Raw genomic sequence first — 16,128 nt, 5'->3', positions numbered from 1 at the left:
AAGAAGCGAGCTATTTAATCTGTCAGCAGTGCCTTAACTGATGCCGCCGTTTATTTGACCGGAATAATGTCATCGATAATACATGTAGGTATTGGGGATACTTCTCCGAGATATGTCAGAATCGAAAACCACCAACTGTCGCTGACGTGAGTCGGATCCTGCCTCGGTGCTCAGGAGGTCATGTCCATCATTTGTTATCGCTGCCCATAGCTCAGCCCCCGGACCAACACTGGCAATCATGAAACAATTCGCATTTCTCGCTGGTAGGATATCAATAAGAAACCACCCCCTCCCTTCCATCCCCCGTGTAAGCTGGGTCACTCTGGCCTTTGGCCTGTAATAACCATAAAGTCAAAAAGCGCATGGGCCTCCCCTCTCTTGATAGAATCCCTGACACCCGCGTTCAGCACCGTAATCTCTTCCTTGCTCCAGCCCAACACGTCCGCAAACAAGGCCGCCGTGAAGGCCTCGACGCCCTCGGTAAAGTTCACCCCCAACAACGTCCCAATCTCCTTCAACCTCGGATCCCTGGGCCACGCGCCCACCGGCATCTTAAAAACCTCCACCTTGACGTTCACAAACCCGGCATCCTTCACCCACTGCTCCATGCTCGGCGCCGGGTCCATCGTCCTCCCAATCTTCTCGCACGCCTCCATCAACCCATCCATAAGCTTCGACAGCGGATCCTTCTTCGTAAGACTCCCATCCTGGCTGTACAGGGTATTCGCGCTCTCCTGAAACTCCAGCCACCCGCCCGGCTTGAGGTTGTCATACATCTGCTTGATCAACCTTGGCCAGTCCTTGATCGCCCCGGCCATATACCGACAATGAATCAGATCATACGGCATCGGCTCCGCCCAATCCAGCTCCACATCATCCACAATAAACCGCACATTCGGCGGACACCACGACGGCTGAATCGGCGACAAATCATTCCCCACGATCTCCGCCGCCCCGGGATAATCATCCCCCAAATGAATCGCCCACATCCCCGTGCCCGTCCCAACATCCAGCACGCGCAAGCCCGCGTCGGGATCGACGGGCGCCAGGAACAGGCGGTCGTGCAGGGTGCGGAAGTAGACGTGGTGGACCATGTCGAGGCGCTCCTGCTCGCGCTCGTCGTTGGGGAAGCTGTACGCCCCCGCCTGGTAGGCGTGGTACCGCCGCCCGTGCTTCCATTCGTAGCGGAGGATGCTGCTGCGGAGGGAGGTGGACGCCGAGGAGGTGCCGTCGTCGCCGTAGGCGGAGTCTGCGTCATCGGCGTCGGCCGCCGCCCTGTCCACTTCCACGTGGTCGGGCGAGGTGGGCGGGGAGGGGGTTGGTGATGGCATTGTGTGTCTGTGTGTCTGTGTGTCTGTTGTGTGTATGTACTGTGTAAGGTAGTGTGTAAGGTGGTGGCCGTTGGTACACAGTACGGTGCCGGTTGTACTGTGTATGTGACAGTGTGATCCTGCGCTTGTGTTGCTTTTTGTTTCTTTCCTCGTACCGGGTTTGGTGAGAAGTTTATTGCGTGGCCCAGTCAGCAGGGAAAATCCGGGGAGAAATCATGGCACTTTGTCATCCCCGTGTCAGGGGTGCCATGGCGGGGACAAAGCTCGACATGGAAGCGAAATCCGTTTCCGAAGAACCCCTTGTCCAATCGGCACACGTGGAGCATGGGAGTGTCATTAGGGTTGCAACGCTACTGCAGTTCGCCGACGAGCACTTTCCAACAGGGTATCAGATTGGTGAGCGTCAAGGGCTGGGAGGGGCTCAGATCATGTGAAAAGGGGAAGAAAGCCCGTTGTTCATTTCGACTGCCAATCTGAAGAACTTTGCCCATCGCTAACTTGAAATATCATTTCCACGATGACCCCATCCATCCCTTACTTCGTCACCAACGGCGCCGCCACATACAACTGATCAAACCTGCGGTTAAGCAACGACGGCATTTTCGCCACCGAAGCCAGCGCCTTATCCCAACCAAACGCAGTCGCCCAATCTGTCACGAACATCGTCTGCACACTTACCGGCTCCTCCGCTTCGACCTCCACCTCTCCCTCCTTAGCTTCCTCGCCAGCGGCTTCGGCAGCAGCAGCCGGTGCGCTATCCCAATCCGGCGTCGCCCATGCCTTGTGCACCTCATCCCATTGGGCGGCGCCCTCCAGCGCCGGCGCGCCAACCCATTGGTCGTCGGCGGACACAGGCTGCGGGAATGAGTCGTTGGCGTCAATATCCTTAAGCTCCGCGTCGAGGATCTTGAAGGTCTGCTGCTTGTCCTCCGACATGAACGGCGGCGGCGCGTAGAGCAGGACTCCCATCATCAGCGACACGCCGCCATCGTTGGTGTCAAGCAGGCTGTCGATGTTGTTGCCGCTCTGCGAGGGGTCGGTCGACTTGTCATCTGTTCGCGCATGCATGTTAGCCAGTCCAGATGTCCAGTCACTTATGCCATGGCCCATTCGCTCTGGTTACTCTAAGGGGGGACTTACACTGCGCCCACAACCCTGTCGGGACCGACTTGAGGACTTTCTCCATGCGCCACTCCTTCGGCGGGTCATGGCTGTCCTTCTCAAGGATGCAAATATCGACACTCGAGGTCAGCGTGTCGGAACCCCCCAGGTGCATCGGTTTGGCGAAAATGGGCTTATCGGTGTACTCGACCGTGGCGATGGGATCACCGGCCTCGCTGACCTGGTTAGCCGTCCCAATAGCCATCTTGCACCCCAGCACAAAGGCAAACGTGCCGCCGCGGACCGTCCAGTCCTGGTTGTGGTCGCGCTCCGGCGCCTTCGAGTCGTTCATCAGACCGGACTGCGCCAGGAACGTGTGCGCCTCGTTCTTCTTCGGCGGGTCGTCCTCGCCATCCTCAGCTGCTGCCATGGCGAGGGGCTGGTCGTCGTCGTCGAGCTCGACCACGCGGGGACTGTCGGCCGGGAGGACGGCGGTGGCCAGGGGCGGGGCTGCGGCCGCCTTGGGGGACGAATCGGTCTTGCTGCTGGCCTGCAGCACCAGGTTGTAGAACTCGAGGAGGCTGGCAGGTGGCTTTTCGGTGCTGTGGTTGCCGAAGGGGATGCTGAACTTGTGGACCTTGATGTCGATGTAGATGTCCCCGGCAAACGGTGGACCCCACAGATGCAGTTCGGCGCCGACCTCCACCGAGATGTGGATGTGCACGAACAGGACGTCCAGGTTAAACCGCACCCCGACGCTCACCCCGGCCTCGGCCGTAAAGTGGAACGGCTTGTAGTTGATCAGGAAGTCGGCAAAGGCGTCGAACCACGCCTCGATCGGGCCCAGGTGGTAGGCCGCGTGCAGCCTCCCGCCGCCCATACAGGCCTTCGGGGTGATGGCGAAATAGGCCTGTCCGGTGATTGACAGCGCGCTGCTCAAGCTCCAGCTGATGCCCAACCGCGGTGGGTTGGGGTATCCGGGTGGGATGTCGAAGGCTTGGTGGTATCCTCCGAGAGTAAACACAAAGTCTCCCACCAAAGACTGGTCGGCATGCGGTGCGTCAAACCAGTAGTAGAGGGCAAACCCGCCAGTCAAGTGGCAGTTCGGGTCCAGAATGTACGAGTTGGGCGAGAGCTGGGCCTCGGCCTTGAGGGTGCCGTAGTCGAGATCGACCACCACAGCGATGCCCAGCTCGACGTGCGCAAACTTGACCTTGGACGCCGACGTGGGGATATCGGCCAAGGCAACGGCAAAGAGCCCCATCTTGATGGACTGGCCGAACTGCACCACGGCCACTGCTTGCAGGGAGATCATCTGGAAGGCGTCGATCTTCATGCCCGCCGCGGCCCAATACGTGTCGTCCAGCGGCTTGAACCACCCGTCCGAGTTCGGCGAGGTAAGCCGCTCGAGCGTGTCGATGGCGCTTCCCGTGGCGCCAGCCAGGCTGGCGGGCTTGATGAAGGGGAACTCGACGATCTGGTCCGCCGTCGGGACCCGCACCTCGCTCTTGTACCCGAACCCGCCCGTGACCCCTGAGATCTCGGCAAACTCCAGCGAGACGAGGGGGCCGTCCAACCGGGCGAACACAAACACCGAGTTGAATGCCTGGCTGAGATCCGTGACGCCTTCGGGCAGCGCCTGCCCGTAGAATCCTGCTGCCTGAAGCTGGTACGGCACCCATCCCACGATGAGCCCGCCCGCGTAGTATGGCAGGCCGTTGCGGTCCTTGCCGTGGCGGACGAGGCCCGCGATAGTGAGCGGTGGCTTCTCGAACGACGCCGCCAAACCCTCCAGGCTCGGGTCGAGGAGGTGTATACCCTTGAGGTCCAGCGAGGTGATTTGCACGTTGATGCTGAAGCCGATGAGGGCGAACCCGATCGGGCCCAGTTCGAACGTGGCCGTGAACTGGATGTGCAACGTCTTGTCCGCGTACTTGAGCCCGATGTTGCTGATGGATAGGGGACCGCTCTTCTTCTTGAAGGGGGCCGAGGCGCTGTTGCCGTCTGAATCTGGCTTGGGCTCCGGACCATCCTTGGCCTCTTCGCCGGCCTCCGTGATGGCGAGGGCACCACCTTGTGTTGATGACGCCTTGGGTTGCTTTGGCTTGGCTTTCTTGAAGTCGTAATCCAGAACACAAGTGCGGTTGCCCTGCTGGTCTTTGGTGATGATGGCGAAGTGAGACCCCGCCGTGATGAGGACGTCCTTTTGGTTGGTCTTATCCTGGAACTTGTCTTTCGGGACCAGGGGGTGTTGGCCGAGACTCTTGTTGAGATCCGTAACCTCCTGGCGGGTCAGTCCCGGGTTGGCCTTGTTAAGGTTGGTCCCGTCCTGCACCCACATCAGGTACATCTCATCGAAGGGTTGCGTCAAGTCGCCAATGAGCGGCAGTGTCACCTTCGGCAAAGCGACGAGGCCAAACTTGATGAACCGCTTGGACGGTGCCTTGGGACCCCAGGCTGTGAGGTGGATCTGGGCAAAGGTCAAGGCGAGGTCGCCGATCTGGATGGAGGACATGAACTGGAACATGCCATCTGTCCCGGGTGCTTTTTCCACTCTCAACGAGATCCCACCTGTTTGATCGTTGGCGTTGATCTTGGTATTGGCCAAGAAATCCGGCAGGTCAAGAGTGTCGTCGCCCAACATGTCGGTCACAATGTCTCCAATGGTGGCATCCTTATCCTCAGTCACCAAGTCCGCTTTGAACACCCATCCCTCCTTGTTCTTGAAGTTGAAGTCCAACTTGAGTGACAGGCCGCCGACCAAGATATTGCCGTCAAACTTGAAGTAGGTCCCGACAGACTTGTCTTTGAGGTCTGAAGATTGGGCCCCCGTGTATTCATAGTGCAGGCTCACCTGCTCGATCAGCAGAGAATCGATCAACGGCAGCACGTCGTCGGTCGAGCCCTTATCAAAGAAGCTGATCAGATTCGAGACGTAAAGGCTCTTTAATTCTGTATCGAGAACCCATTTCTTCTCCTTCGAATCGTAATCAATGCTGCCGGTGAGCATGGCGCTCGTGGGATGCTTGGAGTGGATGCTCGGGGTGAGGACAGAAGCAATGCTCAGGTGAAACTTGAGCGCGCTCTCACCGCCCGTCCACTGATACGAAGCTGTGAGATTGACCTTGCCCAGATCAAGCTGGGGTACGGTAGAGTCCTTGTCGCTCGCGAGGGATTGCTTGGACTGGACAGTGGCCCTGATGGCAAACTGCTTCTGGTCCAGATAGAGATTGGCGAGGGTGATCTGCGTAGGTACCGTATCGGGCAGGTTATCGACTGTTTGGCCGGGGATCAAGGTTACGAGGTCGAGTTGCGTGGCAGGTGACTCCGTAAGAGGTTGCAGGTCCAAGGCGGTCAGATAGGACGGGTCCAAAACGCGCTTCTCGTCCGCATCGAAGACATTCCAGAAGCCGCCGTTGAGGGATCCGGCGCCGCCCATGCCTGCTAACCAACTGTACGTGATCAAAAAGGCCGCGCGCTGGCCCTTGTTGGACCCTTGACCGACCTGGTCAGAAGACACTTCGATGTCAAGCCCCACGCTGCTGAGCTTGGGTGATTTGCCGGCGGTTGATACGCCGATCTTTAGGCGGCGGAGGAAGATGTGCTCGGTGAACAGGTCGCCGGTCATGCCGAAGATCTGGTCAATTGCGTCCACGCCGCCGCCGCCAGGTATCAAGCTGGCCAGCCATCCAATTATGCCCTTTAAGCCGTCCTTGGTGTCAATCTTGAATGTCAGCTGGTAGCTGAAGCGAGTAAGCTGTAGGCCGAGGAGCATTTTGACCGGCTCCGAACCGTCATGCTGGACAGAGCACTGCATCTCAAAATCGACATCACCCCCTGTGACGGCAGTGGCACCGTTGTTTGTTTCGAGGAACACCAACGTCTTCTTGCAGGCAATGCTAAAACTCTGGAATTCGAGCCCCTTAAGAACCGATGTCAAAGCGTTCTCCAAAGCGTCGGCCGAGTCAAGCTCAAACTGAAGCCTCATGGTCGTCTTGAGGTGCTGCTCCGGACTAAACCACAGCGCGTTCCGCTGCGGGCCGTCCGGATTCGACAGTTTGAGTGTGGTCTTCAGGAGGTCCAGGCCCTTGATGGGTAGATTCTTGCCGAGCGCGTCGAGGCCAGCAAATTTGAAGAGTTCTCCAACTGATGATTTGAGATCCCCAGGTGTCGCCTTGGGGTCAAGACCGAAGTAAATGGGTGAGCCCGCATCCGTCATCCCCGGGCTCGGGACGAGCGAGTCACCGCCCACAGACGTGGTACCAAAGGAGAACTTGAGGGCGTCGGCGCTGGAACTAAAGGTGACATCCCAGGGGGCCTTGATATGAAATTGGAAATACTGGATGTTGAGATTCGTCGCGTTGTCGTACGTCATGGAGAGCTCGCCGCTGGCGTCCCAGTTGGTCATCCATGTTGCCCACTTGTCGCTGGCATCCAAAGTGGCAGAGGTGCCGGTGGGCTTTGCACTGAGAACCAGGGCTTCATCTGGGAGAAGGGACAGAAAGTTGTCGATGTTCTTGGGGTTGGGTGACAAGACGTGGACGTTGTCGCCAGGGGACTTTCCGGCTTTGCTCGAGTAGATGGTGTACTTCGTCCCCGAGTCCTCTGCCGCCGCAGCCAAGGCCCCCCTCGCACCCGGGACAGAGGCTACAAGACGCCGTTGATGAGGCGTGATCTCGAGCATGGCAGGTATGGTATGTACGTGCGAGGTTGAACTTCTAGGTCTGACAGCGACAATTGATAGTAACTGAGGTGTTGTATTCTGCGGTGCTCTCTCGAAGGTGCCACGGTCGTATGAACAACGGGCACTTTCCGAGTTGGCTAGATGGTGGCTGGAGCTATCCCTCAACACGTGCTTGGGGGGTTAGTGGCTCATGCGAAGGGACGAATCCCTAAGGTAGGGCGGACTTGAGTTTGAGTTTTCTGTAGGAAATCCCGGCGTATGTTCGCAGACGACACTCGCCTTAAGCAACCTGCATCATTGGGCGGAATTACCCCCCCGGCCTTCTATTGGTCTAGAATGTAGCTGTCTTGGGAATTCGTGACGATGCTTCCGTCACCTTTTCTGAGCAGCACTGACGATCATTGTGCTGCCCTTGTTTATATTCCAATGTCACCTCCAGAGAATGCCCCGTCAATGTAGGTATTTCTTGTTGTCGGCCTGGGGGTGTACATTGCTTCGTTACATTTTGGTCCCAATACTGCACCCCTTGCCTTCGCTGTGACGGGTTCGTGTGATGCGGGGTTGGAACTAAGCTCTGTGAGTGACTACCGAGGCTCTTCCGAAAGGCTGCAGTGTCGATCCGAACAGGGAGGGCGGTGATGAGATAGCAGACGTAACGATGGGCACCAATAGCTTCATTGTTTCGGACATTTCCTAATGCCCGTTCGACCAACCACAGTCAAGGACAATCCGGAGTTGCGGCCGTGGAATGTGAATGGAGTCATGAGAGGGTCCTATGCGGGTTTCAACCGATGAGGTGCGTCTTCCGTCACCATGGGCTGCACGAAGGCGAGCTGAGAAACGGGTGCTCGCTTGGTGCTCGCTTGTCGACGGCAACCAACCGTTGGGTCCCTTGGGTAAGATAGAAACACACCCTGACACTCGACTCGGATATGTGCACAAACGTCAATATCCTTCTAGTGAAGGACAAGGGAACGAAAGGACGGGTGTGTGTTGAAGAACCACTCATAACGTGGAAGACCGCATTAGCGTTGCGGGGCCCCGTGTCTCAGCTCTGATCTTGCAGTGCTGGATCGGAGTTCAGGGGTCTAGACGTCAATTCTCGGACGGCTCGCTGCAGCAAATGTCTCTTGTCAAATCATACCCGGCCACCTCAACCCGTATGCAACCGCATCACGGCCAAATTCGTCACCTCAGCCCCTTTGAGTCCTCCGACCTTCCATACTGAGATAATCTGCGGGGTGAAGGGCGGCTGGACAACCATCATGAGTTGAAAAATGAGGGGAGGGGGGGGATGATTGGTGTTGAATCCCGATTGTCCGACATCCATGCGTCTAGGCTCGGGAAAAGATGCGCGAATTGCGGATGGACTTCCTTGGAGCTCTCGGTAAGCGATCTCGGGTTCGTCCATGAGAAGCACAGGCCGGAGCCCTCTTCCCCGTCAGCTTCAAGGCGTGCCAAAGCGCTTGGGCTCATCGAGACGGTGATCTATCCGCAAACTTAGGAGTGTTGAAAGTTCAAGTTCATGTTGCTTGTCTTGCAAAACACAATCATTAGTGTATCACCTAATATTCACCTTGCTCCGTTCAGACTCTGCAGTTAGCTATTCGCCATGGCAGACGACTTGCTCCTTGTGCCCTTGCAACTGCAGGCCTTTGTGCTCAACCCCAAGGTCTGCAACGAAGATGGCGACGATGGTGCGCGTATCACACCTATCACGCAGCCCAATTACACCTTCCTTCGTCTTGACAACTTCGTCCTCCAAAGCGATGTGCTCAGACATGCCGATATGCACAATGCGGCCCCATCAACTACGAATTCCAGGATGACGGACCTGGGCGCAAGAGACCCGGACTCCGCTGCCCGCCGAAACCGCCATGGGGTTTACGTGCATTGGATTCTACCCCAGTTCTACCGTACTGGCCTGGCCCTGTCTGATTCAGTGCCAGAGTCGCGGCGCAACAATGAGCGACTCCGGCGTGGACTTCCCCCAAAAGACGGCAATGACACGGCCAACAAGCCCAGCAAGTCGGCTGAGTATCCGCAGACGCCAACACGATGGATCATGGTGCGCAAATTGGACCTGGACAGCATCGACCCCCCAACAGCCAAGTCCAGCTTCAAGGAGTATCAAGCCTGGGTCATAGAGAGCGATTACCTCTGGAAGTTGGATTGTATTTCTCCCGAGCACGACTTGGAGGTCGACATGGCGCCTTTTCTCATGGGCGTAGCCAACGGGGCGGATGCCGACATCGTGCAACAAGCCGAGGTGTTCATCGGCAGGAAGACACCGCTGGAGGAGTGGAAACCTTCGTCCGATGACCGTTACATCGACAACCTCAGTCTCCTCCGCAGCAACAACCAACTTTTTGCCGACTTCCAAATGCACAACTCCAACGTCTTTAGTACATTAGACAACTTCGCCTACCGTGGGGAAGACGGATCGCGCCTGTACCTCAACAAAGCCAAGGCGAGCTACTACCTCCTCGGCTGGCACAAGGATGACGCTACGGACCCTCTTTACGACGCCACCAAGCAGTTTACCCACGCTAAGAAGCTGGATGCGCTGTCCATGACGCTCGCCCAGAGCGGCATTGACGACGTGACCAAGGCGTGGCTCGAGTCGGACGGCCCGGCGCGTTTGTGTTGTCATGGTGCCATGTACGATGTGAAGTGGGATCATGATTCCAAGCCCGCTACGGTTCCGGCGGATAAGTATGCGGCACGGATTAAGAACCAAGATCTGCCAGCACTTGCGGTTGGCACGTCGCCAATAGACGCCCTGATCACCTACATCAAAGCCCGCCAGGACCATGAAACCGACTCGGACGTCATTGCCAAACTAGAAGAGGACATTCTCGCCATAGATTCTCTGCTCCATGCCCGTGATGATGGCGTCGAAGGCCAACGCGAGGCCAAAGACACCGTGTACAATTGGAACTTTTCCCGTTCCAAGGGGGGCGGTCACTTCTTCCTCGGCGGAGAAGATTCCTCAGGACGCCCGACCAAGCCCAGCAAGGAGTCCATCCGAGCCCTGAACGAGATCAACGAGCTTCAGGTGCAGCTTGACGGTTATGAACGGCTGCTCCGCCAGCGGAGCTGGGAGATGTTTTCGCTCTGGTGGAAATACGTCACTGACGTGTCTCACATGAACCGGCCAACCGAAGACCCAACGTACAAGAAGGATACCGCCGACCTTGCCAAGCGGATCAGCGGAGTCAAGTCCCGGATAACCGACCTCCAAGCATTGGTCAAGAACATGAAAAATGATGCCAACTTGGGCCAGGTGAAGGAGGGGGCTCAGCCTTTTTTTTATCGTGCCCGCGACCCTACCCTGCTCGTCGGCGGTGTCGAGTCGGGCTGGCCCTCTGACTTCTCCTCCAATGTCTCGGTCCGGATTCCCGTTCAGACCGTGGTATCTGAAAAGGTCCCGGCAGCTGTGAGCGGGTTGGCTGTTGACATCCAAACAGCTTTCCCGGATACAGCACCCCTGAAGCAGGTTGCCAGTTTGCTCGGCGAGTTCTTCACCTTGTCACCAGAGCAGAGCCCCCCCAGTGACCCCCCGCAAGGACACGCATACCCCCAATTCCATGTTCCGACCAAGTTCGACGCCCCTCGAGATCAATGGGGTGATCGCCAACCATGGTTCCCCCTCTATGTGGAATGGGAGCTCGAGTATACGCACATCCCATTCGAGTGGTGGGCCCTGGATGAACAAGCTACCCGGCTGTCTGACAACAAGTTGACGCGATACGGCGTGGAAGTCCCGAGCGGAAAGCCCCTCTGGGAGGAGATAGGGAAACGGCCGCATAATCCCAATGACAAAGAACCACCCGAAACCCGGATCCTGTCTGGCCGGGTGCTTATCCTCCCCCAACCAAGCTTTTCGCTCGCTGCCAAGGTGAACCAGCTCTTCACCGACACGCCAAAGAAGATTCTGAACACGTACCTGCCAGAGTCTGACCGTCAAGACTTACTCGACAACATCACCAAACTCTCGTACCTGTCGTGCCCGCTGTCTGGGTTGACCGAGGGGTTGCTGACTCTGAACATGGGCACCCATATAAAGCCAGAGTACAAGGAAGTTACGGGAGACGGCGAGAAGGTCACAGCTGTCAGAGCGGCCCAGTTCAATAACGCGGGGCTTACCAAAGCCAACATCGAGCTCATCGAGGGTAACTCAGGCTTGACGCCATATGCATCCTCAGTGGGCTTCGAGACTGACAAGTATTGTGCGTTCAAACCTGTCACGCACGGCCAAATAAGGTAAGCTTCCTGCCCCCGAACTCACGAGGATAGGCATCCCATCATCTGCTACAATTGCTAACAGGATGTCTACAGGTTCAGGAAACTCAACATCATTGACAAGTTCGGACAGGCTGTGGTAGCTATTGACCCACAGCCTCGCAAGGACGGCCACCCTCCTCTGTACCCTAGCATCAGCGACTTTTACGAGCCGCAACCGGTGGTGGTGGACGGACAGAAAGTGGCCAACACGGTTGTGCAGAACAAGGGCGCCACATGCGAGTTCATTCAGCTGCCGCCGCAGATCAACCAGAACGCGCGCCTGAATGCCGAGTTTGTCACGGCTACCTCCCTTGACACCCAAAGGCCACTGCCAGGCAAGGAAATAGTGAAGCCGGCATCGTACTGGCGTCCTACTACAGAATGGGAAAACCCCATCTGGGGTTGGATCGTGGCCAACTATGCCGACTACGGCATCCAGCTGTTCTTGAAAGACGGAACCTTCTACGGTGAGGTGCGCATCGGCGGGCCCAACGGTGCCTTGGATTCACCCAAGTGGTCCCCTTTCGAGCCCCCAGCGGCCACGGGCGCGTTTGACCAAGACCTCGCCCGCCTCGACGCCTTGATCCAGCGTCTCCGAGATGCTGATTACCTCAAGGGGTTTTGGTACATGATTACCACGGCCCTCGACAACCTACCGCCGGCTCCCAACGCGTACGCCCAGTTTCTCGGGGCCGTGGTCGGAAAGCCTCTGGCACTGGTGAACACGGCGTGGTCACTCGAGCTCGACTCCCCCCCGCTGACCAACCAATCCACCAAACCAAAGAAGTCGACCCCCGAGCGGACGCTCATCGGCTCCGACGACAAGTCCACCTACACCTTCCACGTCAAGCTCGGCGACAAAGACCGCGGATACGACGGGCTAGTCGGCTACTTCACGGGATTCTCCGAACCCGACGCGACCACCCACGAAGAGCTCGACTACGACCACATCCAAACCTACTTCTACCCTTCAGATCCCGACAACCCCAACCCCTACACCAACCTCATCCCCATCGCCAAAGCCAACTACCCCGCCCTCCAAGCCTACTACGCGGCCCCCTTCCCCGAAAATGACCCCCCCGACTACACCCACAACACCTCCCCCTCCACCTACACCTCGACGCACAACCTCGAGCTCGGCAAACACGTCTTCGGCGCCATCGTAGACCCCTTCACCGCCATCCACGCGTACTCCTCCTTCCTGCCCGCGCGGGAACTCGCCCTGCGCCCCTGGACCTGGCAGGACGCGCTGCAGAACATGATTGCCTTCCTGCACGCGGGGCCGTTCACGCTGGTCGACGATGTGGCGGCGTATGATGACGGGCAGAGGCTGACGGCGGATAATGCGAAGCAGCGGCCGAAGTTGAATGTTGGGTTGCCGGCGCTGGTGGGCGGGGAGTGGAATTGGCTGCAGCCGTATGTGGATCCGAGCCCGCCGGCGGATGCGGCGGCGGTGGGGGACGGCGGGGAGGCGGTGGGAGGAGAGGGGGAGGGAGAAGGGGGAGGGGAGGAGGAGGGTGCGCCGGTGCCGGTGTACAACGCGTATGGGATCGAGCAAAAGGGGAATCTGTTGAGTCCTGGCTTCCAGGCTGCGCCGTACTCGACGGTTGAGGGCTTTTTGATGCTGAGGAGGCCCCTGATGGCGGAGGATCCGAACAACTGATGGTAGGGAGGCGGATAGTGTGAAGTAAGGGTGTCTCCCTCTAGTCCATTTTATCTTTTCTTTGCCAAGTCTAGTTTTCTCTCAGTTCCGTCGGTAGGAAGAAGGGTCAGTCTTGAGTGAACTACCATATAGTCAGTTCATTTACACAGGATATCTCCGTTTCGTTCAAATTAGGAACCCATGACAAGACATCGAGTTCAAATCCACTCTTGCCCCCTGAAACTGGTGACATCTTACCACCGCGTTGTTACTGTGTGTAAATTGTTAGAAGCACGCCGGTCTTCATCCTTCATCTACTCCCTCTTCTAACATAAGACTTACCACGCCTCTGGACGGTAAACACAAACAACGAGAACAATGTCATGAAATCGGCCACGAGACGGGCCGAGCGGGGCGCAGCGGGGCTGCGCCAGCCAATCATTTACAACGACCCAGGAGGTAGATAATGGTAGACGGGCTATCATGGGCTACCAGGTAGATCATGGTAGACGGGCTACCTTAGACTATCAGCATGCAACATGCAAACTCAGATAGTATATAGTCATTCGTTCTGGAGAGCTCTGGGAGTTCTCCAGTTAGCAATCACAACTACAGTTCGCTACAAGCTCGCAAGCCTACTGTTGAGACAAGTCTATTGTTGTGCACCCTTTGGCTGCACCGAACCTAAGCATCCTTTGCAGAGATTACCTTCACCGAAGCTGAACCCTAACAGGATAGGATCCTGGAGTAGGTTCGTCACAAACAACAACAATCAGTTCCAATATTGCAGCAGTAATACATGTTTATTCTTTCCGCATACAAACAATAAACTACTGGGTTTATCCCGACACAGGGTAGATTGACATGTTACAAGTTGAAGTTCAAATGGCAGTCACCAAGTGCCTAATCTGTTTGCTCCCGGTAATCACGGAATCAAGCAGTCGAGTTGACTGGTTCAAGCAAGTGGCAAAGTATCGATTCAAGAGGGAATGAAACCTTAACAATTGCAGACTAGCTACCTAACTTAGGAGTAACGACTGACAAGGGACGGCGAGTATCTTTTCCTCCACCAACCAGTGGGAGCTTTCCTGTCCCGTACCACCGATATCCTGCAAAAAGAGTGGAAGCTCCGAGAGCAGCCCCCTAGATCTTGTCGATGGCGTGGTGGAACTTAAACTGCTTGCCCTGGCCGACGCCGACGTAGAAGATGTGGTTGCCCTTGAGCGAGGGCACGACAGTGATCTGGCTGGCGTCGTCGACCTGGCTGGGAGCCTGGACGGCCCTCGACGGACTCCAGGTGGGGGTGGTGGCGGTGTCGTCTCTGACGACGGCGCGGATGCTCTGGGTGCCATCGACGTAGTAGACGTAGGCCTTGCCGTTAACGTAGGCGGCAGCCAGCGGGGTGTTGGCCCGAGCATCGCCCGAGTCATCGATTTCCTTGTCTGTGCAAGAGGGTTAGTCGAGGGTACTTCGCCGAAACGCAACTTCGGGGAGAAAAGAAAAGGAAGAAGAAGAAAGGCCTACCATCGATAGAGCCGGCAATAGGGCAATACGCGTGCAGCCTCTTGCTGCTGTTGGCCTGGTAGATGATGTAACGCTTCTCATCCTCCGGGACGAAGAATGCGGCCAGCGAAGATTGGGCCAGGATCTTGACGGTGTCATCGAATTGGCCGGGAGAGTCGTCACCAACGGTGAGTTCGTTGATGGTGGTGCTCTTGTAATCGGTACCCCTGTATTGTGCCTTGTTAGTCCATTATCCCAACCACCTCTCGAGGTAGATGACTCACGTGAGGTAGTAGACGTAAGCGGTGGTGTCCGAAGAGGTGGCAGCGATGGTCAAATTGGTCAGATCAGTCGCGGCGAGGGGCTGATAGACCGGGCTGATGATGGAAATATCGTTCTGGGTCGGGTCATCGCATTTGCAGTCGTTGGCGGCGGCGGCCGGCAGCTTGTTTGTGAAGCCGACGACGAGCTCAACACCCGTCAAGTTGGTGCTTGCAACCTGGGCCGGGTTGATGATGAAACCGGTCTGGCCATCGGCGCCGGCCGCAAAAGCTTCGGTCTCATCCGTGTGCTTGGTCTCGTCAAAGAACTGGAAGCCAAGGTTCTTCGTGTTGGTGTTGTAGAACAGATGAATCTGCTGTCCCTCGGGCCCGTTGGGGTTGATGACGGCGGCGACTCCACTGGCAGACATGATGGCGGTTGTGGGTGGTAAGAGAAGTGAATTGTGATGGTATCTAGACAAGTGTTTGGATGCTTTGCAAAAAGAGCTGAAGGCTTGAGGATGAGAGGTGTGTTCTGAGCTGGCCGATGCCTCTGATTTTATATCCCGAGCCACGAAGATGAATAGGCTATCTTGGAAGACCTCGTCATACCTCGTCAACTCTCTACGACCTCACGCAATCCCGCGTGGGCCAAAGGCCGTCGCCGCGCCATGGAGGAGAAGGGATCTCGCGATCTCCGAGCTGAGGACTCCTGAGCCAAGCGGCGGTTGAGGTTGCCAGTCACACCATGAAACTCCATCATCGTATTTCGCACGATGTTCACCACTCGTTTCCCTCGGACATGGTGGGGTGTTCGTCAACATGGCAGCCATAGGCCCGGAGTGTTCAAACACCGGAGCCAGTGAGTGCTGCTAGAAGCCAGAGGGCTATGCTCAGCGCTACGTTGGTATCATGAAAACGGGAGAAATGCGCACTAGTTCCAAGCTGAGCACAGTTCAGCTCCCTTGGCAGCAAATTCATGTTGCAGGTCTTACCGGATTCACCATGATTCAATTTAGACGCATCATTAGAGCATGCAATGTAACTTCAGTCGCGATGAATTTGTACTCTGCGATATGTGATTGTTCGCGGAGGCTTGGCTGGTGGAGGACAACATGGGCGCTTCCCGCGCAACTCAAACTCATTGGTCGGGCCCTGTTCCTCCTTGAAGAACCATTCTTCGTACAACGGTGGATCAACGAGGGAACGGCCCGAAGGGGGTGCATGCATGCATGCATGCAAGTTTCAGCTGCTTGGAAGTCGAGCGGTTCACGCACGTTACACTATGCATTTATCCGAATCCCCTGTAGACACCCCCCC

General features: G+C 56.8%; 4 protein-coding genes across 4 annotated transcripts; 1 reads left to right on the top strand and 3 right to left on the bottom strand.

Annotated features, from left to right (window-relative positions):
- Positions 1–30: 30 nt before the first annotated feature.
- On the bottom strand, positions 31–1,574 carry F5144DRAFT_552533 (S-adenosyl-L-methionine-dependent methyltransferase). The gene has a single exon (XM_066787755.1). The coding sequence runs from the start codon at positions 1,329–1,331 to the stop codon at positions 318–320; it is 1,014 nt and encodes a 337-aa protein (XP_066647580.1). The 5' UTR covers positions 1,332–1,574; the 3' UTR covers positions 31–317.
- A 186-nt stretch (positions 1,575–1,760) lies between these two features.
- F5144DRAFT_2442 (uncharacterized protein) lies at positions 1,761–7,462 on the bottom strand. Its single transcript, XM_066783379.1, has 2 exons — positions 2,472–7,462; positions 1,761–2,383 (listed from the first exon to the last, which is right to left on the bottom strand). Exons 1-2 carry the CDS (start codon positions 7,114–7,116, stop codon positions 1,866–1,868), a joined length of 5,163 nt encoding a protein of 1,720 aa, XP_066647579.1. The 5' UTR covers positions 7,117–7,462; the 3' UTR covers positions 1,761–1,865.
- Positions 7,463–8,628: 1,166 nt separating this feature from the next.
- F5144DRAFT_634378 (uncharacterized protein) lies at positions 8,629–13,381 on the top strand. The gene is made up of 2 exons (XM_066792578.1): positions 8,629–11,382; positions 11,458–13,381. Exons 1-2 carry the CDS (start codon positions 8,729–8,731, stop codon positions 13,064–13,066), a joined length of 4,263 nt encoding a protein of 1,420 aa, XP_066647578.1. The 5' UTR covers positions 8,629–8,728; the 3' UTR covers positions 13,067–13,381.
- Positions 13,382–14,048: 667 nt separating this feature from the next.
- F5144DRAFT_2412 (uncharacterized protein) lies at positions 14,049–15,339 on the bottom strand. Its single transcript, XM_066783360.1, has 3 exons — positions 14,833–15,339; positions 14,570–14,775; positions 14,049–14,487 (listed from the first exon to the last, which is right to left on the bottom strand). Exons 1-3 carry the CDS (start codon positions 15,237–15,239, stop codon positions 14,189–14,191), a joined length of 912 nt encoding a protein of 303 aa, XP_066647577.1. The 5' UTR covers positions 15,240–15,339; the 3' UTR covers positions 14,049–14,188.
- Between the last annotated feature and the right edge of the window lie 789 nt (positions 15,340–16,128).

This window comes from Chaetomium tenue, assembly GCF_020726465.1.
Source record: "Chaetomium tenue strain MPI-SDFR-AT-0079 chromosome Unknown F5144scaffold_1, whole genome shotgun sequence".
Classification (NCBI taxonomy): Eukaryota; Fungi; Ascomycota; class Sordariomycetes; order Sordariales; family Chaetomiaceae; genus Chaetomium; species Chaetomium tenue.
The sequence above is the reverse complement of the archived record's forward strand: the minus strand, read 5'-3'. Positions and strand labels throughout refer to the sequence as shown.

Bases quoted from the DNA above. Each gene is read 5' to 3' on its own strand.
- F5144DRAFT_552533 (XM_066787755.1), bottom strand. From the start codon at position 1,331: ATGCCATCACCAACCCCCTCCCCGCCCACCTCGCCCGACCACGTGGAA.
- F5144DRAFT_2412 (XM_066783360.1), bottom strand. From the start codon at position 15,239: ATGTCTGCCAGTGGAGTCGCCGCCGTCATCAACCCCAACGGGCCCGAG. The intron at 14,776-14,832 runs GTGAGTCATCTA...GGCACAATACAG, and splicing joins GCTTACGTCTACTACCTCAC to GGGTACCGATTACAAGAGCA. The intron at 14,488-14,569 runs GTAGGCCTTTCT...CCTCTTGCACAG, and splicing joins TATTGCCGGCTCTATCGATG to ACAAGGAAATCGATGACTCG.
- F5144DRAFT_634378 (XM_066792578.1), top strand. From the start codon at position 8,729: ATGGCAGACGACTTGCTCCTTGTGCCCTTGCAACTGCAGGCCTTTGTG. The intron at 11,383-11,457 runs GTAAGCTTCCTG...GGATGTCTACAG, and splicing joins GTCACGCACGGCCAAATAAG to GTTCAGGAAACTCAACATCA.
- F5144DRAFT_2442 (XM_066783379.1), bottom strand. From the start codon at position 7,116: ATGCTCGAGATCACGCCTCATCAACGGCGTCTTGTAGCCTCTGTCCCG. The intron at 2,384-2,471 runs GTAAGTCCCCCC...ATGCGCGAACAG, and splicing joins GACAGGGTTGTGGGCGCAGT to ATGACAAGTCGACCGACCCC.